The 26,391-nt window shown below is 37.8% G+C and overlaps 1 protein-coding gene across 1 annotated transcript in view; it reads right to left on the bottom strand.

Moving 5' to 3' along the window:
- Positions 1-2,519, bottom strand: part of CNTNAP2 (contactin associated protein 2) — a 1,016,974-nt gene extending 1,014,455 nt beyond the window's left edge. Inside the window, exon 1 of the mRNA XM_039715193.1 lies at positions 1,698-2,519. Coding sequence (XP_039571127.1) covers positions 1,698-1,794 — 97 coding nt within the window. The 5' untranslated portion in view covers positions 1,795-2,519. The remainder of the gene's footprint in view (positions 1-1,697) is intronic.
- Positions 2,520-26,391: the final 23,872 nt, after the last annotated feature.

Here is a 26,391-nt window from a genome sequence, read left to right as displayed (position 1 = left end):
TACTACAAACTTCTCAACAAACTTCTTTCAAAAGTTAAAGATTTGTTTGTTGGGAAATCAATAACCCACTGTAGGTAATTTTCAAGTTATACTACAGCCATTAGTTGCTGAGTGACAAAAACAAACAAAAAAGCTACAAAACCCTCTTAGAGAAAAGCAGGGACTTTGTTTTCGAAGAACAGATTTCTGACAACCTAAATCAAGAATCCTGTCCCCCACACATTCCTATTATGCAGAGCCTGAGAGATGATCATGAAGAAATAATATTCCTATGAAAAATTATATAGCTGGTCAAAACTAAGAAGCAAACGTCAGGATCAATATTTCTCCTAATTCAAAGGTAGGAAAACAACTGAACATTCTGCAGCCTCTGAGACCTAGATAACAATGCAGACACTGCTATGCATATTTGTTGACACACAAACAAATATGCAAGTGCAAGTAAATCCTGGAATAACACTCGTTTTTCAATAGGTATTAGATGATAACAGATAGAAACCCACTAAGAAAGCATAGCAGTGCTCCAATTCCCTAAACATTGCATTGTTCATTCGAGCGCCCAAGGAAACAATTAAACAAATAAATAAATAGAGTGATCTACATAGATCTCTATGCAGTATATACATTACATTCTATGCAATTCCCTGCTTGGTCAGTAGAATCAACCCCCATTCACATGCATGCAATCCCAGCACATCTATCCATAACATTTCAGGACACTTCCTTCCTCTATAAACAGCCGATCAAGCCAGCAGTATGATGATGATACTATAAAAATGCACTGTTTCATTTCAGCATGCATTTCAAAAACACTTGGCAATTGGCAAATGTTTTACATAGTCTGAAGAGAAACAACTAAATACTTAATACTGACATCTACTTGCAAAATGTTTTGCTCAAAACTACAGCTCAGTGCAATGTTAAAGATTTGATCTAATATCCACTGAAATCAATGCATATGCTGTCATTTTTATACTGATGGCAGAATCGGATTTTGTACAGGTGCTCTACACTCCTGTAGTCAGAAGTTCAGCATTTCAGCAGATGTTTGATCATTTTTCTACTATTTCTGCCTCGCTAGGAGGGCAATTGATGGTCTCCTCTAAAATACCTTTGCTCATTCTATTATGGGCAGCAAAACTTTGCTCTAAAGAAAAGCTCTCCTGGCTCAGTTTCCTCTCATCAACTAGCAATCACTCCTCTTCAAATGAGACAGAATTTTCTCTTGCTGCCCCTGGATAAAACACTAATTATGGAAACTGCTCACATCCCCTCTTTTCCCTCACAAAACTGTGGAAGTGGAATACTTCCTAATTCAAACTGCATCCCTTCTGAGGAAGATGGGAAAACCAAACCAAACCAACCAGCCAAACAAAAACTATCCCCAAACTTTGAACAGCTTCTGATTCCTTTCCCCCTCTGACTCCATTGCAGAGCCAAGATTATATCACAGAGCAGGTCTCTTTCAACTTTCCACACCAGCTACCACTGAAATCACCAAGGAAGATCTGATGGGGAGCACTGCAAACAGTATCAGACCTCAGTGCCCACATATGCATACAAAGAAAAATCAAACACAACCAAACACAATATTCATCAGCAAAGCAAAAATAATCAACCTCACAAAGTTGTGGCAATTTTCCTCTGGCTTAATTTAGAGCTGAAATCGTGCATGTTTCTTAGAAAAGGGTACTTACGAGACGCAGGCAGAGCAGTCCTGGCTCTGCAGCTAATGCTGATGAAAATCCAGAGGAAGAGAGCTGCCCTGCAGCCAGCTCGGGTAACCACAACCATCCTTCACTTCCTGGCTCCCTGTACTCCAAATGCCAGCCGCAGAAGACCTGCTTTTCTCCACTTTGGCCCCCTTCGCACGCTCTCCTTCTCTTCCTCGGAGGAGGTGTCGAGGAGGTAAAGGGGGCAGGGCTTTACCTTGGGGTAGAAGCCAAACCCCCTCTTCGTCTGCTATCTTTGGGTTTGCAGCAGCAGGATAAGTCCCGGTACTTTTCTTTCCCTTATTTCTCTGTGTTTGTGCGTGTTTGTTGCTGTGCCTCCTTCTCAGAGGAAGGGGGAAAGAAAAAAAAAAGAAAGAAAAAAAAGCCACGAAGTATCAAATAGCAAGGATTGCAGAGTAGAAAAATAAATAATAATTTTAAAAAAAGAAGATCAATCCCCCAAAAGACGTGGGAGGAGGGAGGGAAAAGGGAGATGGAGATGAAGGGAAGGAAGAAAGGCGAATAAAGCAGTTGGTGCTGCTAATGCTGCTGTTGATGCTACCACTGCAGCTGAGCCCTTCTTCCTGTACAGAGGAGCGCTGCTGAGAGAAGCTTGCAATAACCTCCCAGCTCAGATATATATACACAGTGTACACGCACACACAGCCGGGCAGCCAAACACACACTCACACAGAAGCAGGGAGAGGGGAGGGAGGGAGAGAGAGACACTCCCGCAGAACAGAAGCAGGCTCAGAGCCTCTCTCCTCATGCATTTATCATCTTCCAGCAGGAGGAAACGCTGCCACTAGCAGCAGCAACCTTCCCCCTCAAAAAAAAAAAAAAAAAAAAAAAAAAAAAAAAAAAAAAAAAAAAAAAAAAGACAGGAGATGGGAAAATCCTCTCCCCTGCGCTCTGCGCTCCCCTCCCCTTCCCTTCGCTTCCTTCAGCTCCTCCTTCTTCCTCTGCGCCCCTCGGGCCTCCAGGACCCCGATCGTCCTCTCTCGCCTGGCTCAGATGCAGAGCCGGGGGACGGCGGCGGGGATCGCGGCCAGGGCTGGGGCGGAGCGGGGCGGGAGCCAGCGCAGGGACCGGGGCTGGGGCGGGGCGGTGTCGCGGTGCAGCCGGAGCGGAGGCGCGGTGTCCCTGCTCGCCCCGCGGCCGGCTCCTGCCGCCCTCCCCGCCGCTCCCCCGCACACCGCGGCTCCCCCAGCTCCAGCCTGCGGGGATCCGAGACAGGTGGCCAGCAGGCAAGTCCTCCGAGCGGTCCTAGATCCGGTGGGGAGCGAGCATCATCCCGCCTGCAGAGAGCTGGGGCTGCAGGAGCCGCTAATGCAGATGTTGCCATTCGGTAATTAATTCTGAGCCCGAGAGCGAGCCAGGAAGCAAGCTGCATTGAAGTTTCACTATGGTTTTCACCTACAAGAGATGACAGAGACAACCTGGCCATATCCCAGCCTCATGTTTTAGGGATGGCAAGAGTCTGACTCTTCTTTTCCATCCCTCTTCATCCCTCCTGCCATTGCCCTTAAAGAGCTAAACCGAAAGTTATTGCTCACCAGATACTGGTAGAATAATGAGGATAGGGAGTTATTCATGGATTATTTATTCTACAATCAATGAGGCAAAGAAAAATGAAAACAATTATTTCTCAGGTGTTATATAGAGAAAGCTGAGAAACTGAGAGGTATAATTTCTTTAGAGGAGCCCCAAAGCAGGGATAAATTATTTTCAGTGACTAATACACATGCTGTTAACAAGTACCTGCTGTTATTTACTGACTGTGATGAAGTGGTTAAGACCATGTGTAAGATGAGATTTTCAGAAAGGCCTTGGGATATTAGGATCCTCAATCCTATTGCCTTTCAGAGGCAGTACAGTGCCTATCTTTTAGGTCACTTTGAAAGCTCATCCATACGTAATATGTGCTATCCCAGGAGAGCTGTGGCCTAGAGGTTTGAGCACAGCCCAGGACAAAGCTTTAAATGCCAGTCCTGGGAAAAATGTTTCTGTAATCTAGTCCAACTGCCATAATTTTTCCTCCTTGGAGTTTTCCCTGCCTTGCCTTATCTATAAAGAGTATTAATATATCAATATTTCAAATGATTTCATAGAAGTAATGCCAATATGTATGTAGCAAATGTGAAATGAAAGAGTGCACTATGAATAAGTTTTATTATACTTATTTCTGGTTTTGAAAGAATAAATATTTCCCTAGAGACTCTTTTACCTCTTCCCTGCATTATCCTGAGCTCTTTGCAATGCCCTCCCCTTTCTTTATAACCCACAGATACATTTTGTTATCCAATAATCATTAAGATATGTGAGATTTTTTGGGAATTAACTAAGAACCAAATATTAATTAATGACATTAAACTTGTTCAAAATTGCCTCTTTCTTTAACTTCCTTCTGTTTACATCTTCTGTTCCTCTCCTGCTGTATATCCCACAATTTTTCAAGTTCGTTGACTTACATTTTCTTTAGCTACCACTGAAATGGTAGAGCTGATATAGTATCACAAACTGACTGCAAATATTTACAGAAAAAAGACTGACTGTGACATGCAAAAATTTCTACCCCTTTCATTCTGAGTTCTTGAAACTCTTTCTGTGTTCATTGGACTTTATAATTCACTTGAATAAGTAATAAACAGCTTCTCTGACTAAGTACTTAAAGGCTCAGCAGACCATTTTTCAAACAAAATTTCTGTTTCTTAAGGCTCCTCCAACAAGCACAACAAAAAAACAAATTTGCTCATCACCCATTCATACTTTTATACCTATATAGCTGTATATCACCTGCCTCATGAAGTCCTCCACAGGACAAAAACCTTGACTTGATTTTAGTCGTTCAAACTTCACACTTGTTTAGCACATGATGATTGGGGTTTTCAAAAATGTATTCAAATTGATCATAAGTAGATAGACATAAAAAAACCCCAGCTATAGATGATAAGACAAGCAATTCACAACAAGAAGATTCAGCAGACTGGTTGGTGAATGTTTCAATAATGGTGACAGTAGAAAATTTCCTTGTGGTTTGAAAAACGGAAGAAATGGCTCAGGTTATTGCATTTTTCCCCACCTTGGAATAGGATCAGTCCTTAAAAACTGCATAAAATATTTAAACTATATAGCAACAGAAATGAGTTGTGCAAGGGTAATGCAATTATTTTTAATATAACCACAAGTGAGGCCTGCAAAATCATTAACTTTGACTGATTCTGTCACACAAAAATCATTACAAAGATCTTCAGGCATTCTTTAGTCCTATAAAACAAGCTAACCATATATACTCTTTTTTTTTTTTTTTCCTGGAGCATGTTATGAAGTATTACTTTACATGATTCAACAAATCCAAGTTGAATATATTAACCTTTGCAATGAAAACATGGTCAGATTGTGTTAGGTCACAATATGAAGTTATTAGATACTTCTACTCATTCTCCTAACCTTTCTGTTCCAGAGTGTGAGGTTGTTTCTAAGCAAGCAGTGAGACACGCCTGTTGTCTCAGCAGGGCACCTACAAGTTTTAGCACCACCTATCCTGCAAATGTCAAATGTTTGCAGTGTGGTTCAACAGGGATGTGTTCTCTACTCTGTAGGTTAGTGTCATAGGAAAGTGTCATAGTAGACTGGGACAGGCACACAAGCCAAGAGGTGCAGAAAGAGGATCTTCCATCAAAGCTACTCCCATAAGAGTCCCTTATTTTTATTTCTCAGATCACAAAATCATATAATTGTTTAGGTGGGAAAAGACCTTTAATATTGTCTAGTCCAACCACTAGCCCAGCACTACCACGGCCACCACTAAACTATGTTCCAAAGTGTCACATCTAAACATCTTTTAAATATTTCCAGGGTGGTGACTCAGCTACTTCCCTGGGCAGTGTGTTGTTGTGCTTGGCCACCCGTTTCGTGAAGAAATTTTTCTCAGTATCTGACCTAAACATGTCACAATTTGAGGCCATTTCCTCTTGTTCTGTTGCTTTTATACTTGGGAGAAGAGACCTGAACCCCACCTGGCTACAACCTTCCTTTCAGGGAAATGTAGAAAGCAGTAAGGTGGCTCCTGAGCCTCCTTTTGTCCACGCTGAACATTTTCCTTGGCTGTTCCTCTTATGATTTACTCTCTAGATCCTTCCCTAAGCCTTCTCTAGAAATGCTCCAGCACCTCAATATCTTTTTTGTAGTAAGGAGCCCAAAACCAGTCAAAGAATTTGAGTTGCAGCCTCACCAGTGCCAATGGCCACTGCATCAATGGCCACTTCAACACTTCCAAAGCACTGAAAAGTAGAGAGATATCTCAGTCAACTGGTGAAACCTCCCCGGCAATTAGAAAAAAACTACAGTGTTAAAAGACTCCAGTTATTACAGCTGTGCACAAATTTTATTGAGCTTAATGGAAATTGTACACACATATTGATGAATGAATAGATCATTCTGAATTTACTATAGCTGGCAAAAAATGTCTGCTAAATGGAATTCATCCCGGATAGAACTATATTTACAGTATGTGAATGTGAAAAGGGAAAACACAATGACAGAAAGCTAGAAAGAATAATTAAGAATTTCAAACCCTGGTGGGAACAAATAGCATCCAATAACATGATCAGTTGGTTCCACAGAAGAAAATGAGCCAATTTGAAAAAGGACATGCAACTTTTGAATTAATACTGAAAAGTAAACATGAAGTTTTTCATGCCTAACAAACTACCATTTTTAAATAATGTTTCCCTTTTATACTTTTGGTTTCCCCAGCCCTCTTGCATGGTAGAGCTCTAAAAACCATCTATAGCAGAATTTCCATCCAAATCTCTAGAATGTTAAATATGAGGACTTAACCCGGGATAGACAAATGCAATTTATTTCAAATTATCACCAAAAAAGACTTTATGATCGCATGCACAGAATGAAATGCCAGATAATAGACTACTCTATTACTGGAGGAAGTCTTGGGTTTACTAAGAACAATGTCAGGTTTTCTACTGGGATTATTGATATTCAGGGGTATTTCTCTGAGGAAGAAAGGATCACATGAATATTGTGATCCATCTGCCTATGAGAAGGTGTAAAGACCTGAAGAAAATACTTATTTTCCAGAAATGCAAGGAAAGTCTTTCCTAATCTTAATGCATCTGAAAACGAAAATGAAGGTGCATTGCCAGAAAAGAGACGGTATCTTCTTCTTGATCCATGTAGCTAAAAATATAGCATTATAGTTTCAAGTGAATGCATTTTTGGCTTGACCACCAGTTAATTATGGTAAGTTTATTAAAACAGCAAGATAAAAATATGGAAATATGTATTTTTACAGACATCAAAATAAATTGAAGAGGTTCAGAAGTTTTCATCTTCATGTACCTATATCTTTTGTAGTCTACACATGTACTTAACACAGCATCTACCTTTAGAAATTTCTTTTGTGATATCTTGATCTCTATTAATCTGCACTGCATAATGAAACAATTTGAAAACAATTATGAGAAGTAGTTGAGGTCACTTGGTTTGTTCAGCCTGGAGAAAAAGAAACTGAGAGGAGGTCTCATTGTGGTCTTCAACACCATCAGAAAGGGAAGCAGAAGGGCAGGTACCAATTGCTTCACTCTTGTGACCAGTGACAGGACCCAAGAGAATGGCATGAACCTGAGTCAGGAGTGTTTAGTTTGGATATGAGGAACAATATTTTCACCTGGTGGCTGGCTGGGCACTGGAACAGGCTCCCCAGGGAAGTGATCACAGTTCCAAGTCTGACACAGTTCAAGGAGTGTTTGGACAATGCTCTCAGGCACATGGTGTGACTCTTGGGGTGTCCCGTGCAGGGCCAAGAGTTGGACTCAGTGATCCTTGTGAGTCCCTTCCAACTCAGCAGATTCCATGATTCTAGGGCTAAATAATTGTCTAGGTACATCATTTAGGTGCATGTAAAGAAAGAAAAGCCTTGCTAAAGGAAATTTTTTTGTTAAACCAAATTACAAATTTTATTAACATAACATTATTATAGTTGATTCCTTTCCTTACAATGTCTGGCCTCAGTTTTTCTTCTTAATTCAGTTTAGACCATTTCATAGGCAATCCATGGATGCATAGCAGCAGCTCTATATTGAAAAAACTGCACAGAAAGTGAATTATAGTAATATTATCAAAAGTTATTGCAATTACGTGAAAATACTTCAGTCACATTTAAAGGAGAAATCAAAATCAATCTGGAACATTTCCATCTGCTATTTGTGGGGCAGGAAAAAAGGCATCCTTTTGCTAATGCACAGCCTGCAAGGTAAATGCCAGAGAAGAGACTGTCAGCTCTTCTTAGACTATCATTTATGTCTGGATGAGGAGACTTCTTGTGACTTGAAGGTTTTTTCAAGACAAGTACATAGCAAAACTTTGGAGAATACAGTAAAAACTTCCACAGCGAAGTAATATTTGTGAAAAATTCATGTATTTTTAGCCATATTTTAATGCAAATTAGTAGCTGAAAACATGGGAAAGAGCCAGCATAATTTAACACAAATTCTTTCCTTAAACTGACAATGATCTACAGCCCTCATCTTGGGAACTTCTTCAGGAAAGGTTTTGAAATAATTCACAACTAGCAGCTTTAAACCACTGCTTTACTTTAAATAATTTGTGTTACTGAGGATATAGCCTCGTTATCTACTCAATACATATTTAACAGATTGGAAGAGGTTAGCAGAGTAATGCACTAAAGTTACTGAAGCATTAAAGCATTCTGAGTAAATATATATTTGCCTCCCTCTTATATTGTCCACATCATTCAGTCTCAATTACCACACTAATAAACCAGTTATCTTAATCTCCTACTACAGATAACATATGGATACTTGACCATAAAAATACTTTAAAATACTACCATGTACTCTGTCTTATATTAGGAGTATCCAGAGTCCTCTTGAACCATATTATAAATTCTTTCTTACAATTGATTGTGGTAAGGTACTTGGTGCTTCAGTTAAATATGAAGCTCCAGTAATTCTTAGTTATGACTCCAGAACTGCTTTTTATTGTGTCTACAGTGCATCTAGTACAGAGCAGGGTGTCAGTCATGACTGAAGCTCCTGCATAATACCCAAATACAATTATATCTAAAGATAAATGCATATTGCTTTGCCCGTCTGCACACCTGTCTGTCAGATAATTTCCTATGCCAGATACCAGATAATTTTCCCTCTGTGGTCCTGTGGGTTTTTCTTTCTTTCTTTCTTTCTTTCTTTCTTTCTTTCTTTCTTTCTTTCTTTCTTTCTTTCTTTCTTTCTTTCTTTGTCTTTCTTTTTCTTCTCTTTCTTCTCTTTCTTTCTCTCTTTCTTTCCTCTCTCAAAATGTCTGGCATTAAGAGCATCAATTGTACGAAGATTGGCAACCTGGGCACTTTTTCAAAAACTGAAATGATTAGTTGAGCTTTGTGCTAATTTTAGGAAGCCACTCACTGGGGCTGTGCAAGCACAGTAACTCCTTGGGCTTCAGTAGAATTTCTGAACTGTGCAAGAGCTGCAGCCAGGCGCAGCTAGATCAGATCAGCCTGCAGCTCACAGTGGAGCTGCTCTATCTCATGCCTTGAAGAACGTTCCCATTGACCAGTTGGAGGTTTTCATCACAGCCACCAGCCTTCCAACTTTAAATGGAAAAATAGACAGGGCAGCTTTTTGGTGAAGGAGATTGTGTGTTAGCTGGTGTGGTGTTCTGAAAACCACTATTTGCTTTATTGTTGTATTGATAAAAATTGCAACTCCTGTAGTAGTTATTTCCTAAAAAGAGGTGACTTATTCATTCCTTGTTCACAGTAGTCCCACTCCAGTCTGCCTGCTCTTCTTTCAGGGAAATCAGTCAGCAGACTGCAGTAATATAGAATAAAATCAGATGCAACAAGAGTGCTCATACAAACATTGTGAGCACAAATGATTGCCCTTGATATCTCAGTAGCCATTTTGGAAGCAAGGATGAAACTGAGAATGAAATTACCTCTGTAGCAGTGACAAGGGAATGAAGTCAAAGTATAAATTTTAGGGTTGTACCACAATTTTTTTTCCATTCTTCCTTCCACACTGAGCTCTCAGAAGCAAACAGGAAGCCTTATCAGGAGGCACACAATATGAAGAGCTCTCTGATGTATGAAGCCACATCTGTGGCCACCCTTAATGGCATGCAGCTTCTCAGCAGATTTGATAGTGCAGAGGCCTCTCATAAAGACCGCTTCAGCTTAATTTATAAGCAGCCATATTCTGGATTTAACATCTCTAGATTTTACTCTGCACATTGCAAAACAACATGAGTTTATTGCCTGGAGTTAGGACACATCTAATCAAAGACATGATTTTAAAGTCTTTTCTACAATCAGTAGGTAATGCAATAAACTCTCACATGCCTTGCTACACAGCAGTAGGAGAGGTGCAGCCAGTCTGTCAGCATACATGGCAAACTAAAAGACACCATAATAACCCTGTGTGTGACAGCACTTGCAGCAGCCACACAATGCACTCAAAACTTGCCATCCACTCTGATACCACATGAAACACTTTTGAGCTTGTTTCATCTTGTTTGAAGATGAGAAGTCTCCCTAACCAAGGCAAGAGGGTTCTAAAAAAACACCTCAAAAACTGATCTGATATTAGAGACCACAGAATCATGAAGAAGACTGTGGGTAAGCTGCCTTTTTTACATACCAGGGGATTTAGTAGCAGCCCACCACAATTCTTTTATCTCCTGGAGCCTAGAGTGTATATCACTATGTATGTACATGTGTGTATCATTCACTCACTCAAATAAAAACTTAATGTTACGTGTTTAATAAGTCATGTACATTTAAAGCAAACTGCAAATATCTATTATAGAAGAGCAAGCTTATTATTAAAATATGCTCTAGATTGTCTTCATTCATAAGAAAACAAGATTGGAAAAGACCACCCAAGTCCTATTGGTTGCCCAGATTTATCTCTGAGGTAAATTCCTTTCTCCTCTCAAGCATAAATCCTTTTTAAAGTATTAGTGAAATACAGAGTGATTTGGAGATACTTTCTATGAGGTATAGCTAATGAAAATTACTTAGCTTTCAGACCTTTTTTAGCTTTTAGAAAGTATTAAAGATGAAAAAATGCATGTATTTTCTAAAAGATACATACATACAAGAAGTATGTTATACTTACTGATCTTTTCTCATTGTCTAATTAAAAATTAGGCAAAAGTCACATGAAGTAGACCAAAGTCCTACAATGGTGCACAAATTTTAAGCTCTAAATGCATTGATATTAAAAGGTGCTTAGACTACTGTAAGTTGTTCATTAAAATGTGGCATGCAATAAATGAACAATAATTTATTCTCCACAGCATTTAAGGATTTCTAAGCATCATACAAATATTGAATTAAGCTTCCCAACAAGACAAGTAAATATTATATTCACGTAAAGGACAAGAACGGAAATCTATGCAGTGTCCAAAATCACTCATATTCCAACTGTTGCAAAAAAGATTCACTGGCTCTGAGACCAAACACAAGCTTTTAAAGCCAGACAGACAAATCAGCAAGAGCTATGCCTCTTGTCCTACAGGGCAAGTTGCCCTATCAAGGCAAGTGAACTGAAAGTGCTCCATTAGTACTTTGATGGAGATGGCAGAGTACAAGAGAGTATGAAAGATTTAATCATCAGAAACACACTCTAAGAGGGAAAGGCAGAAGAACCTAAGTGAAAAGTACTTTAAAAGGAATCAAAGGAACTTGATGACTACATCTAACCAGCTAATGCCTTTTGCTACCCATAAAAAAGCACGATAGAGTTATAGGTGAACTAGATGAAACTGGTAGTATAAATGTTCATAATTTACAGAGTACACACATTTTTGTTGTGCATCATTCAAAAGTGATAGAGTGTTACTTTGTAGAAATTTCTGCATTTCGTAGAAATGACTTGAGTGCAGGGAGGAATTTAATGGAACCACTTGTAACATTTGAACACTGAAAAATCTTCAGTATCCCAGCAAAAAACCTTGAAATGTGTTGAAATCTGTATGGCTGTACTCTGCAAAAGAAAGATGAAGAGCAAACTAAATTATTTCCACGTAAAAAAACCTTGAACTGTGGTAAATATTTAGAACCAAGAATAATGCAGTCTCTTAAGAACCAAAAGGAATGCAATCTAATTATGAGTGCTGCTGTGATAAAAGCACTGAATCCTACTCTGTTTTCAACTTCATGAGGAAGCAAGGTCTCATTGTTCTGCCCACAGACATGCCTGCAAATGTAGGAGAATTTTTAATGCAGTGAGAAGACTAAAACACTATTCTATACTCACCCGTCTTACAGCAGCAATTTAGTTGTTTTCCACTTTTACCTCTAGCAAATAACACTCTATATGAGAGTGGTAGGATATGTCATTAACATTCTGAAAAGCTTTAAATACAATATCACCTGTTTTCTAGGTGCTCTCCACCCACCTGGATGCTTCTCCATCAGCTTGTGGACTTCTTGCTTAGAGGTTGTGCAGGAGCAAAATTTTAACCCACTGTGCATATACTGATAATATCAGTTCCAGGACAGGTCTTAGTCACACTTCTTTCAAGCCAGCTATCTGCAAAACTGGCAGATCTGATGATGCTTCAGAAGCACCTACAGCATTTGTAGACACACTCAAACGGGATATTTTGACAACTCAGATTGAAAAATCCATTCTTCCCAGAAAAAGTGCATCTTTTGTTCATTAGTGATCTGTTCAGCTCGGTTGACCTTGGTTTTATTTCAAACCTTGATTGTTGTAACATTCGCTCTGCTGCTCAGCCAGCAGTCTATAGGATTCCAACAAGTAAATGGTTAGAAGGAAAAGAAGGATAGCATCTTTCTCCCTCACAAATCAAGGAATGGTACAGCTGAATATAGACATCTAGCTTTGAACTTGTCACTTTAGTCTCCCTTTACTCTTGACAGAGTAGTCAGTATTGCCACTATCATCTCAGATAAGATTCATGTTACCCTAAACTAGACGTTTGGACACGATCAGATGAGTCAAGCACCATTAAAGTTCCTCTCCTTTAACTACAGGGAGACCCTTGAGAACCTAGCACAGCTGTAGAGAGTGAAACATGGGCTTTAGAACAGAAATTCTGTCATTCCACACACTCTGCTTTACCACTGTGCCTACCCAGAAACACTGTGCTGGCTTACTCATATTAAGATGACAATAACCACATGGAAAATAGTGGGATCAAATTGTAAATTGTGAAACATTGTGCACAGCAAGATGCTTCAAGTGCCATTGCCTAGTAAGAATGGCCCAAATTTTAAATTTGCTAATTAATACCAAGACTCAATTTTTGTAGTTAGCCAGAAATTACATTAATACCAATAATAATTATAATTTAAAAATCCCAAAATGCTACAAAACTAAGAAAGCTTCACAATGTAAATAACATAGAGGAAGAAAAAATATGATCATCAGACAAATCAAAGACAGTACTGCATTTAGCAGTAAAAAAATGGGTACTGTACAATTTTGCAGCCCATACAAAAAACTAAAGAAGAGAGACAGTTGTGCTGGCTTGTCCTTGTTTTTCAGTGTATTTTTTCTCTTTATTTTTATCATAGATATGTAACTTATTGAATCTAACCAGGATAGCAATTTAAGAACCATCAAAATAAAAGAATTACCTCTAATTAATGCACATACTGGGTGGACAAAGACATTGATATGGTAATTTTTATATGGCTAGGTCCCATCCAAATTGTAGATTTTTTGTTGGAATAACACCTTGCAAATAATCTAAATTAAGAAACAAAAAAGGCTTTCTTAAAAAACAAAATAAAATAATCTTTTCAAGGAGATAATGTGTGTTCTCCTTGTATTTAATTATAATCTCTATTTTCCTTCCAAAATTGAAACAAAAGAAAATTCCTTGGTCTTTGGATCTTCTTTCAGAAACCCAAATGTCATGCTATACCAACCTATGTGCCAGGCTATTCTCTCCTCAAGAGGTCTTCTGACATTTCCATTTATTTTATTGTCAACTCTCAAAATAAAGCATAAAAGAACTGGGGATACTGAATCCTTGGCTCTGAGGGATTGCTGAACAACAAGAAATACAGCAATTTGATTTCCTATCAAGACTCCAGTGTCAACCCTTCCCTGCTGTACTGACAATTATAGACCAGGACAATTTTCACCTCCATGGATGCACAATAAACCTTTACTTCATTTTTTGGTGGCAGGCTAGATATGCTCAATTGCCCCTCCATCTCCAGCCTGTGCAAGATAAAACCAATTAAAATTATATGTATGCATATAATACTTATGGTATTTCCAAATTTATTTTGACAGCTGGGAATGGTGTTTGTTGACATTCTCTGCTACAACAAAACAAAATCACAGTTCCTTACACTGAACAAATATAGAGAACATTTGGATTGGTTGTCTTTTTGTAGTCTTCTCTGCCTTTATTTGTAACTCTGCTACAACAAAACAAAATCACAGTTCCTTACACTGAACAAATATAGAGAGCATTTGGATTGGTTGTCTTTTGTAGTCTTCTATGACCAAATCCCTCACTGGCTTCATGGTGAGCTGGGCTCAGTCTGTGATCCTGTAGAGCTTATATTGTCTTGTTTATCTCGTACTGACATAGTTTATGATAGTGCTTGGGGAAACACTCCATGATAAGTGGCCATCCGACTCTATTTTCCAGTCTCTCTGGAAAACACACACTTCTTACTAGGTCAGTTCCATCTTAACATGAAGCTTGATTACTGAGTAAGAAGTCTGCTCCATGGATCTGTACATAATTGCACTGAGAAAAACTGACACGCATCCAGACCCACCATAAATTTAGTTATCCAGAAAGTAATAAGGCTGATAGATAGTGTAAAAATCCTACAAGACCATATGTAGGACAATAAATGCCTGATTTTAATCAAAGACCAGAAGAGATTTCCTGATCTATCAACTTCAACCCTATTTGGTTTCAAGAATTCCACCTTAAAATTTCTTAACTTTTCCATATTTTTGCCCCTTTTTGAAAATTGAAAATTGAATCAGAACATTCTAATGATCAAGAATCTTCTTTGAATTTTTTGGTTTCAAGAATTCCACCTTAAAATTTCTTAACTTTTCCATATTTTTCCCCCTTTTTGAAAATTGAATCAGAACATTCTAATGATCAAGAATCTTCTTTGAATTTTCAGCCGTAATATCTTTATGATGGTTTATAAGTGCTAAGATTGCCCCTTATCTAGAAATTTTGCTTAAGTCACAGACAGATTAATAACAAGAAATATTGTTGAGAGTTTAAATGTTTGGCTGCAATATGGGTGGAAAAATGTGCTTAAATAAAATGAGTGTATTGCTATTTATAATAATAAAGGCATTGATGTCCTTTCAAACACATCAGGGGAAAAAATGGGAGCTCTTGGGTCTTTCCTTATATTTGTTTGACCCTAAAAATGTCCAACAGTGATTATGGTTATAATTAAAGAAACACAACAACATGTACATTTATAGAAAAGCAGAACCACACTTGTACAGAAAACCATTCTTGTCTTTCTGGAAATTAACACAAAATGTTTTAACTCCTCATATGTCTTAATCTTCTCTTCTGCAGAAACTGACACTTTCTGGGCCATTTGCTTTTGTGTAACATATTGTGCTTTGAGAATGATGCTTCAGATGTATGTTTCACATGAGAACTATGCTGTCTTTCAGTTCTGCAAAGTTCTACATATGTGTTTTCTTAAACACCTCAGTCCACTTTTTCAGGGTACCTAATCAACATTTCTGTCACTACTATTCATTTCAAAGGAAGATGTAAGGTAAGCTATTATGAAAACAGTAGGATCAGACTTTAATTTATTTGGAAACCGAAACTTGGTATTTTTCAAGTGTCAAAGTAAAAAACTGCTCACACAGGATTCAGCTTTCCTGCTCCTGAGTGATTTATTAGTTCATGTAGCCTTAATGTTTAAAGCAAGGGAGAAATGACTCCTCTGACTCATCTGATCACTGGTGGCATTCACCTTATATACAAGTCAGCTAAGGTCTATGGACAAGAGAAATTCAATTACTACATGGCAAAGCAGAAAGGAATGTAAAACTTTATGAAAACTTTGTGAAACATTTCTGTATTCTTTTCCATTTGGGTTTTCTTTCCTGCACTTTGCATAACTGTACAAGAGCATGAACCTTCCAAGTAAAAGGTTCTTGAATTACTCTGAGTACCTATGTTTTCCATGAAAACCAGAAACAAAATTCATATTACACACTTTAGGCAAAAATACTTTCATCCTGTTCTGTCACAGAGGATGGAGGAGGGATTGTAGCCCCATTCTACAAATGTCACTGGGAAAAATATCCACGGAGTATTTATGCATTAAATGTCAAATTTAATTTTACTTCAAAATTATAACTTTTTTGTGTTGCCAATATGGGCAGAATTTGGTATATATGGAGCACAGAATCTGCTTATAAGCTCTTCTTCCCTCTTTTTGCTTTATGACATGTATTTTATTAATACATATATATTGTTGCTGTTCTGTGCAGATATATGGAGCACAGAATCTGCTTATAAGCTCTTCTTCCCTCTTTTTGCTTTATGACATATATTTTATTAATACATTACGGTGCCCATATGTATTGTTGCTGTTCCATGCAGCCACAGGTAGGAAAAGGACAGGGTGACAGCTTGTATCTCAACTCTCTCAGATAGGGTTTGATTCTTTCATAACAGTGATAGAAATAATCACACAATTTTGTTGTGTCTTTAATCTTCACATAAAATAAGCATGCTGTTCCCTCACTAAAAAATCGCAATACTGGAAAAGAATATGCTCTTCACACACTGTAATATTGTTAATTTCTCATCAGTTTTGGACTGTGTAAACTATGGGCAGCAAAATGTATAATACATCTGGTCATAAACAAAGGTACCCTACCAGGACCAAGCAACCCTTGGTGAAGAATTAGGGGTCTGTGTTAGTTTACTCCTGAGAACCATCCCAAGCCTGCTCAAAATGGTGTCCAACAATTCTGTATCTCTGAAAGAATATGTCTTTGTCCATGGTTCACCAGGGTATAAAAAAGTCCAAACCAAACCAAACAAATCCCATAGCTGAAACTTTTAATAGATTAGGTATTTGTATGTATGTATTTGTATGCAGGTATTTGTATGTATGTATGTATTTGTATGCAGGTAGGCAGGGCATGCACCCAACCAGAGCTGAAATGCAAAGCACAGTTTTATTTCATTCCCTCGCTAACAACGCCTGGCAGCAGAGACACGCAGGGACATGGGCTCCATTAGCCTTGGTTCATCCTGGGGGACAGAGACACACAGGGATAGGGATCCATTAGGCCCAGTTCATCTTCCTGGCTCTGCCAGGCAGCAGAGACACATGGGGACATGTGCTCCATTAGTCTTGGTTTGTCCTGGGGGACAGAGACACAAAGGGATAGGGATCCATTAGGCTCAGTTGATCCTCCTGGGCAGGAGGGGCACTGCCAGCTCCAAAATAGTAAAGGGCTCCATGCATGCACAGTTTATCAAAAGATTGTGCTTCTATAACCCCTGAGTCTTTGATCTCTCTCTCTCCCAGCAGGAGGCTCAAGCACATCTGTGAGAGTATGTACACAGGGACTCTACTTTTTTGAAACAGGAAGAGGATGAACAACACTAGGCATAATAAATGGAGTTTTCTCACCCTGAAATTCTTGGCATTCCCACCTGCAAGGTCAGTTGAGCACATGTACTGTCCTCCTCATAATTTTTCCATTTTTAACCATTTCATCACAATATTATTATATTACTTCAACTGCTTGAGACTAAAGATTTCACTGGACACAAACGCCAATTCAAGCATTTGAGAAGGTGGATTTGATTTAGTCTGTATATGTTCTATGCATGGAATGAAAAGAATGTAAAAAAATTCTTTATGTGCAGTGTTAAAACCAATTTCTCCCTAATTTACTAGTCACCAAAGAGTAGTAAAGGGGAAGAAATTACTAGTAGACAACCTACATCTTGCAGACACTGATGAACATTTCCAGTACACATCTGTTGTTGTAGGCTGAAAATTTTCCTCAGACAACATAAGCACTTTGATTCTGACTGTATAAAATGATTGATAAAACTAAATAACTTCTTACTCTGGTCAGAAGTACATTACAGCCCTAAAATTAACATTGCCATAAATCAAAAATTTTGTGTTCCATTTATGATATCCCCATGTCAAATTAATTTTGAAATTAATATTGCAAATTGACCCTTGTCCACTTCTCCCATTTTTTCTCATCCCAAGCATTAAATCTCATACACCATATCCTAGTTATTTTTTCTCATTTCAAAATAAAATTTCTTAAGACATAAAAATTATGCAGAACATTGGGTGCAATATCAGTGGAGCAGCAACATTGTACAACAAATCTGAAGTATCTACTACTTCACAGTCCAGAGTAATCAGATGGTAACAGATTTTGTCACCACATCACTGCTGACTTCAGTAAGTCCTTGAAGATGATCCTTACTCTCAGTAAGAGTATTGGCATATGTTCTCAACAAATAGAGAATGTGGCCCTCCATTAAAGATGGCTCCTTTTCCTGTTATTAAAAAATTATTTAAAGATAATCAATTTCAGTGGAGAAAATTATAATTTAGCTTGTGTTATTAATAATTTTGCCATGAAAGAAAGGCAATAAAAATAATAAACTCCTAATGGAAGTTTCAGATCTTAAAATGTCATTCTTCAATTCCTTGTAACTGCTTTAGTTAGGTTAGCAATGAGAAGTTGTGCTATCAGGAAAAGCATTGGCACTAAGTAAGGTGCATAGAAAGCTGCTTCACTTATGTGGGAAACTCATTGCTACATCAAAGAAGGCACACAGAATAGTGCTACATAGAATGGCATTATAGAATCAAAATGTTTGACATGTTTTCTACCCATTGTAGCAACTTTTCCTATAAGGTTATAACAGCACCAGAGAACTGATGCACATAATCCGAAAGAAAAAAAAAAATAAAAAACCCACAAGGTTAGAAAAATTTCTCCCGGAATGTAGCGAGCATATGAATAAGTTACCAGGAGCGGTAAATAAAAATACTAAATTTTCCACGGTTGTCCACGGGGTGGCGCGTGAGCCATGTAGTGTTACGAGCAGCAATACTGTAAATTCAAAAAGTTTTGTCTTCCGTGAGGCTATCTGATTGGTCTGGGGCCAAATAAATACCTATAATTATCCAGAGTAATTCACAAGCAGGATTTATTTTCCGGTAAGAACTACTTTCATTAGTTAAGCTCCCTAAAAGTGTTCAACAATAAGTCAAGCTCCTTACCACACTACTGGCCACGATGGTTTGAGCATTAAATTTCCCCTAAGTGTTCTTTTTCTTTGCGATAATTTCCATTCTTGGCAGTATCACATTCATCAGAGGTTTTACAGTTGAACAAGTAGATTTGTAAGGACAGAGAGAACTGACAAATGCTGATATAGCCAGTAGGAACACAAAATGAAGAGCTTCCTAAATGCTCTATAGCTTGGATCATAACTGATCATATATTGCTAATCGCACATTGGTAAAAGATATCCCTGAATTTACCTACTTACTTCATTCAAGATGGAAAGGACTAATACCTTTGAACAGTCACTACATAGATATGTAACTGTACACACTGCTCTCTGGAGAACTGCAGCCATTAAAAACAACAAAAGAAATTCTTAAGATTAATTATTGCTTGCTAATACAGTGTAGCAATAGGAAGGAAAAAGAGGAGCCAGAATTGTGCCCCTAGCCCCTAGTTTTCTATAGGCTGTGAGAAGTATTTCAAAGGCGTTCAAAAACTTTTTTGCTACTGTAGCAATCTTCAAACTGCCCCCCAGCACTGCTAGGAGATTTTAAGTACAATTTGCAAATTTCCAGTGGGTAATTTAGTGATTTACTGGCTTTGGCTCTGAGATGAGGGCAAATGGTTTCATTTGCCCCACTTGAGTTTCTTCATCAATAAAATCATTTGGGATTCTTATTACCCTCCTTTGTGAAACTGAACTCAGCACTGAACAATTCCAATAAGCAGTATTATAATTAGTCCAGATAGAGCAATCCTTTCTATGAGCTAAATACTGCCAGTCAGCAGCATTTAATTTTAAGAAAGTTTTATATTCTGAATATTTCCACAAGTCCTGTTTCTATGATACCAGAAACTTGACAGTCAAAGCAGGGTTATGAGGTTAATTCTACAGTAGGGGATAGAATAATATCATAACTATTCATCATTTATAATTTTAATATATTCTATGGGTACCTGGTAAACACAAGAAATGTTTCAAAGTAGATAGCATTTTATAAATTACAGTATTGTAATTATGACAAATGTTAAGCTCTTTTTAATTTTTATTATTGCATATGCACTTCTGTCAATGCATGGAAGAACTTGGTCCCCAGGTATTTTCTCCCATAATCTCTGTACCTAAACTATATTTTCATAATTTCTGCTGATTTTGTGGTGTTAGGTTTGGGGGTTCTTGTCCCCTTCCAATTATTTCCATAAATTTCCATCTCAGAAATCTACACTCCTATTTAATTCTTTAATGTATATATGTAAGAATCTCTACCAGAGACATCTTCTCATTGGTATTAATGTTTACCCAACCAAAGAATCTCATTGTTCTTCATTAATTTTCTACCAAAGAGTTTTGAACAACTACTGGTAACAAAAAAAAATACAGATATCATGGGCTGATGCTTTTGCAGTCAAATTAATGCAATTTTTTTTTTCTGTTTTCTTGGGGGTTTTTTTCCTGAGAAAAACCAATGCTAGTGTTTTTGAATGTGGTTTTCCTAAAATTATTTGCTCTGGAATAAATAACAGAAAATTACTACTAAAACAGCAGAAAAAGAGAAATCCTGGGTTTGCATTAACATTGTTGCAACATTTGTTTATATAGCCAAAAAGATCATGGCCTCACTCTGATGTGTAAATCACTGAGAAACTGGAAATTACTTGCCCCCATGAAAGTGTATTTAAATAAAAAAAAATAAAATAAATAAATCTTTTCTCACTCAATTCCCTTAGCTCAAATAACATAATGGAGCCTAATCTTTGGTTACAAGAATGAATGAGGGAGGAAAAAGATCCCCAGATTCCTACTGTGACTGAACGTTGCACAACATGCTACTCTCAGTCCTGATTCTTTGAAGTTAAAGGTAAGGCGATAAATAGAATTTTAAGAAAAAATAATGAGCATTTCCTCATTTCTTGTTGAGGTTCAATTTCTTCTTCTGCACTCCTGTTGCCTTATGTTTTAGCATATGATGAAAACAACATTCAAAAAATACATAAAATTCCTGATTTACTTGGTGACATTAAGTACCATATTCAGGCAGTTTTATAGCATGGACAGCTCCGAGCTGACTATTCCCTATTCTCAACAGCTGTTCTTAACATAACTGGGTATTTAAAAAAGAAAAATCATTCAGATCAAATCTTCCTAATTAAAGCTGCTTAAAAAAATATGTAGTCAAAATAAGAAGACCAGTTACTTTTCGAAAATTACTAGATGTATTGCTCTCCAATCTGTAGGAGTGAAAATGACACCCTGAAAACAGGGACCCTGCTCTTTCTGTTGTTTCTATCATTTGCAAATTGACTACATTAGCTGCACCTCAGGAACTATGATTATGGACTCTTTTGGAAATAGCAAGTACTGAATATCAGTCTTGCTGTGAAGACTAATTCTTATCATATTATTTCAGAAGAATTAAACAAAGAGCACATCAATTCATTTTCTTCTCAGAAGATAAACATGTGCTACTTTTCAAAGAAGAGAAAAGCAGCAGCAGATCATAAGCAAAACTCTGATGGTCAGAATAGGTTATTTCCACATTTTTTTCACTCTCTTCAATTCAGTTTCTCACCACCTTCACTCTAATGCCACCCACCAGGAGCACAGATGTTCACATGCTGTGGATTCCAATGAAAATCCTTCTTCATGATAAGTAAATTATGGCAATGTGATCAATTAATGTCTTTTGAGAAATTATATGCCTGAAAAATCACTCAATATATGAGAGTTTAAGGAAAACCTGATTTACATTAACTACACTGCAACTACTCCATTCAAAAACAATATCTTGTAAACAGAATAATGCAATGATTGGGGGAGTTAAAAACCAAAATTATGCTTGGGACCACTGAATGTGCAATGTTCTTGAACTACCAAAAACTGATAAAAAGAAAATTTTTGAGTTTACAAGGCAGATACTTTAAAGCAAGAGATCTCTCTCTTATTTAAGCTGGAGGCTTACAAATGCACAGAAGACAGTCAAGAGTTCTGATGCTACTGAATATCAAATGAACAAGGGGGTTTGGTTTTTTTAAAGCACAACTGTAAATATGCCCAGACAAGCTGTGGACCCCCACCCCTGAAAGTATTCAAGTTCTGGTTGGATGGGGCTCTAAGCAACATGGTTTAGTAGAAGGTGTCCCTGCCATCCACTGGCAGGACAGCTGTAGCTAAATGATCTTTAAAGTCCCTTCCAGCCCAGGCCATTCTATGAATCTATGACTCTAAATCATACCTTTTTTTAGTTTGGGTTGTTTTTGTTTTTTTTCCTCAGCTATTTAGGTATCAAAATAATTGGGAGAAATGGATATTAAGCAGGAATTGCAGGTGATGAAATTCTAGGAGGACTGCGCACACTCACTCATTTATCTTTCAAGCACAAGTCTGTCACACTCCAAGTCTGGCACATCATGTTTAGGGTGGGCCAGATGGCTTTTCTAAAGAATTGCATTTGTACTAAGATAAAAAATAGCTATTTGCTGAAATTATGTTAGAGCCAAAGCACCAAGTTTTACATTGGATGCAATCACAAATGGCTTAATATTCAATACAAAAATAAAATAAATTCATTGCTTTGATTCCAAATGGAATAAAAAGAAGCCAGAGAAGAAACAAAAGCACTTTTATGTCAAACAGAGAACAATTTATCAAACAGAATAAAAATACACAGCTCTCAGGGCTCTAAACATGACCACAATGGTCATACTGGGACACACAATCTTACCTTCCGTTTTTTTTTTCATTCCATAAAATATTTGAGCTTGCCAACACCTTGTACTACAGCCCCAATTACAAGCTGATTTCACTCATGTACAGTGATAATTCTCAGTATTTTGCTTTCTTGCTTTTTGAATTAATCTGGAAAAGGAGCAATCAAGATTTTTTTTTGGGGGGGGTGGGAGAATGAGGAATTAATTTCCATGGGTATACGGCATATTCAGCGCATAATATACATGAACAATTCCAGGTCTCCATAGGAAACTGCTGGCATGGCGCCTCTGAAGGCTAAACTGTAACACATCCCAGCTGTGGACAAACAAATGGCTTTGGCACTTACCAAAAGATTTCTCCTGATGGAAAATTTATTATTATCCTTTTTGTTAAGCACAACAAAATGCTATAATGAACAGCACTGAACAAAATATTAATTAGAAAATGCTGCATTGGTGCAACACATTCAAAGGACATGCTATTCAACCACAACAATCTCTTTATCTGGTTATGAAAGAAATCATTGGCCATTAAGATGTAACAGAGAAGGAAAATAATGTCACTGGTATAAAAAAAAATTAAGCAGTCCACACTATGGTCAAATCCTGAAAAGTGAGGGGAAACTCCCATGTGCCCCAAATTCATCCAGAATTACCAATAAAATCCTTCTCTAGTCTTGGTGTTGGAGTTTTGGAGGTGAATTCTTCACACAAGTCTTATACTGCAAGTTTATCTTTCCTTCAGATGGGAAAGGTCCACAACCAGAGCCCACAGAAAAACCCTCTGCCAGTATTTGCAGCAATAAAAGCTCATTTATGTGTGGAGGAGAGGAGTAGAAAGCTTAGAAAAGTTGTTTCTTTCCCTCTCCATGAGTGGAACAAAGGCATTTGGAACAAGCTCAGGTCTTGTCTGGTTGAGATGTATTTGCGCAATGAACAGTTCCTGCAAAGTTTTCTATACATAATACAGTTTTCCAAGGGCCAAATACCAAAAATATTTAGTGTAACTTGGAATAGAACAGCAAAACAGTGGTGGTTGTACACCTTATCCAGGTACCATATTCTTGCAACTATACCTCATGGAAACGATGTAAACATGAAAATAGAGGGTGCAGTGAGTTCCTTTAATTACTATGAATTCCATATATATGTAAAATCAACACGTTTTTTATTTAAGGAACTCCTTCAGTAGAATTCCATGCATATCTAAGTGTTAAGATCAGCCTGTATGCTCACCTTTCGCATAATCAGGACTGCAGCTTTCAAAATCTCCCTAAGAAAACACAGCAAGCAATTGTTTGTTATTTCATGTATATTGTTAAGGAATATTGATGTGGATTTAATGAAAAATCCTAACAAGATTCATGTGTAGAATTTTCATATGAACTGTTTAAATAAGTATAATGAAAAAAAAAATTTGCAATGAAAATGTAAAACACTCATTGTGCATTCTGGACACATAAAAAGATGCACTTTGATACTTACCAAAGGTTAGAGAAGAAAGTTAACAACCACAAATCGGCACATGTTTGAAGGGATAGCTTGTGAAAGTAAATAGTCTCTTAAAACAAGGACTTGAAGAAACATTTCAGAGAGAGCTGGGGACGAAAATGGCACATTTCTAGTATGACTCTTACAATAGCTAAATGGGCTTAATTAGTAACATGCACTAATTGCTGTTTTAAGAGTGACATTACATTGTGTGCAAAATACATTAGAAAATTGCAGGGTAGATTAAAAGAAAGTAATACAATACATACTTTTGGAGTACTGCAATTCTAGATGGAATGGAATGGAATGGAATGGAATGGAATGGAATGGAATGGAATGGAATGGAATGGAATGGAATGGAATGGAATGGAATGGAATGGAATGGAATGGAATGGAATGGAATGGAATGGAATGGAATGGAATGGAATGGAATGGATGGAGGCTTTCAAAGATATCAAGGATGAAAGCCAAAGGAGGAAAAGAGCTATCAAAATGCAAGGAAAAGATTGGTCAAGAAGACACAACAATTCTGTACTTCTTTCCAAGAAGACCTCACCATAAAGGGTTTAGTAGCAAATTTCTCCTGGTGCATTTATTAATATTAAAATATTAAGAATTTAAGGAATGGTGAGGAATCCTGCATGCTTTCTACATCTCTGCAAAGCTCCAGACGTCAAACAGTGAATATATATGGTTCAAATACTCTTATTTACATAGTCTGAACATGGAGATGAATTTTGGTGCTAACTTGCAAAATGGCACAAAATAGTACCTTCCTTTTTTTTCAGGACTCAAAATACTAAATTCTAAAGAAAAAAAAAATCAACAAAAAAACCCCAAACCAACTTCCTAGGGCTTTAGAAAAGATTTTAATTTCTTTGCACTGATCAAGGTAAGCAAGTGTCTCTCAGAAAGATTGAAGTCATATGCTGAGAAAATTTTTACCCATGGCTGAAGCATGTTTAGTATCCTGTATAACCATGGCCAATGGATGTGTTTAATAGAGGATTGAAACACCTTGGTTTCAGTGGGACAAGAGGATGTGAAAATGAGAGCAGCAATGGGGTATTTTTCCCATTTGGAAGAATTATTCTTTGCCTAGCTGTACTTTGGGTGTGGAGCCAAATACTGTAGATCTGAAAATGGTCAACATTTCTGGCTCAAGGACCCACCCTGGGGGCTTACACTGGGAGTCTACAGAGCTTCCTCCCCTTGGATGTGGACCTCTGAAAAAAATCCAGAAAATTAAAATAAAGTTCCATTTCTACTTTGTAACCTCTCTGTGTCCTTTAAAGTGGTTTTTTTTGGAGCTGAAAACCCCCTGGAACTTCAAGCAAGAAACAGGCTCATTGTTATTTGACTCATGGTGAGTGCAGGGCATAGAATGGAACAGAAAGGACAGTCATGTTATTCCCAGAGTACTGCATGACAAGCTACAACCCAGGTCTGAGGGCTCCACCCCAGAGAGCAGCTCTGCAGTGCAGGTCCCAGGCCCACCCAGGAGACAGAGGCAGAGATGGGCACACCCACAGCAGGGCTCAGACAGGGACTGAAGGTCCCAGGTTGAGCTTGAACACATTCCCTGGGCCCTTGGCAAGAGATGGGAAGAGGTCCCAAGAGGTGGGAAGAGGTCCCAAGGGAGGAAGACCCCTACCCCCAGAACGCTGACAGAAGTAGATTTGCACTACTATTATTCTCAATTTAAGAGACTGATTATCTACTTTGGGGGTAAAGCATTGGGTCAGTTGGACCTTCCCTCTAAGAGAATGCTGCTGTACTGGGTCTTGTAGTTTTGTATGTTTTTTCATGGAAAATAGTTCACACATTTCTAAAAATCAGTATGAGAAGATAAAAAAAAATCCATGGGTAATGAACAGCTATTGCTCACTTAAATTTTTTAAACATTTAGTGCAGGATCATGTCCTGCTTGAGGTGTGGGAGGAAACCTAGAGAAACTGGATGAGCACAGAAGACTTCCAAAAACTGCACTCCACACCTGGTGTTTGAAAATTTGCACAGATTGTCAAATGACCTTAAGATGACCCACAGCTCTCACCCCCATCACAAGGTGCATACCTTTATCACATGAGGTAACAGAACCAATACCTAGGCTGGGGCATGGTTATGGATACTCAGTCCCTTCTGGAAGTGCAGGG

Source organism: Passer montanus, unplaced genomic scaffold, assembly GCF_014805655.1.
Source record: "Passer montanus isolate IOZ18808 unplaced genomic scaffold, ASM1480565v1 scaffold32, whole genome shotgun sequence".
Lineage (NCBI taxonomy): Eukaryota > Metazoa > Chordata > Aves > Passeriformes > Passeridae > Passer > Passer montanus.
Note: the sequence above shows the minus strand (reverse complement) of the source record. Positions and strands in the feature narration are given on the sequence as shown.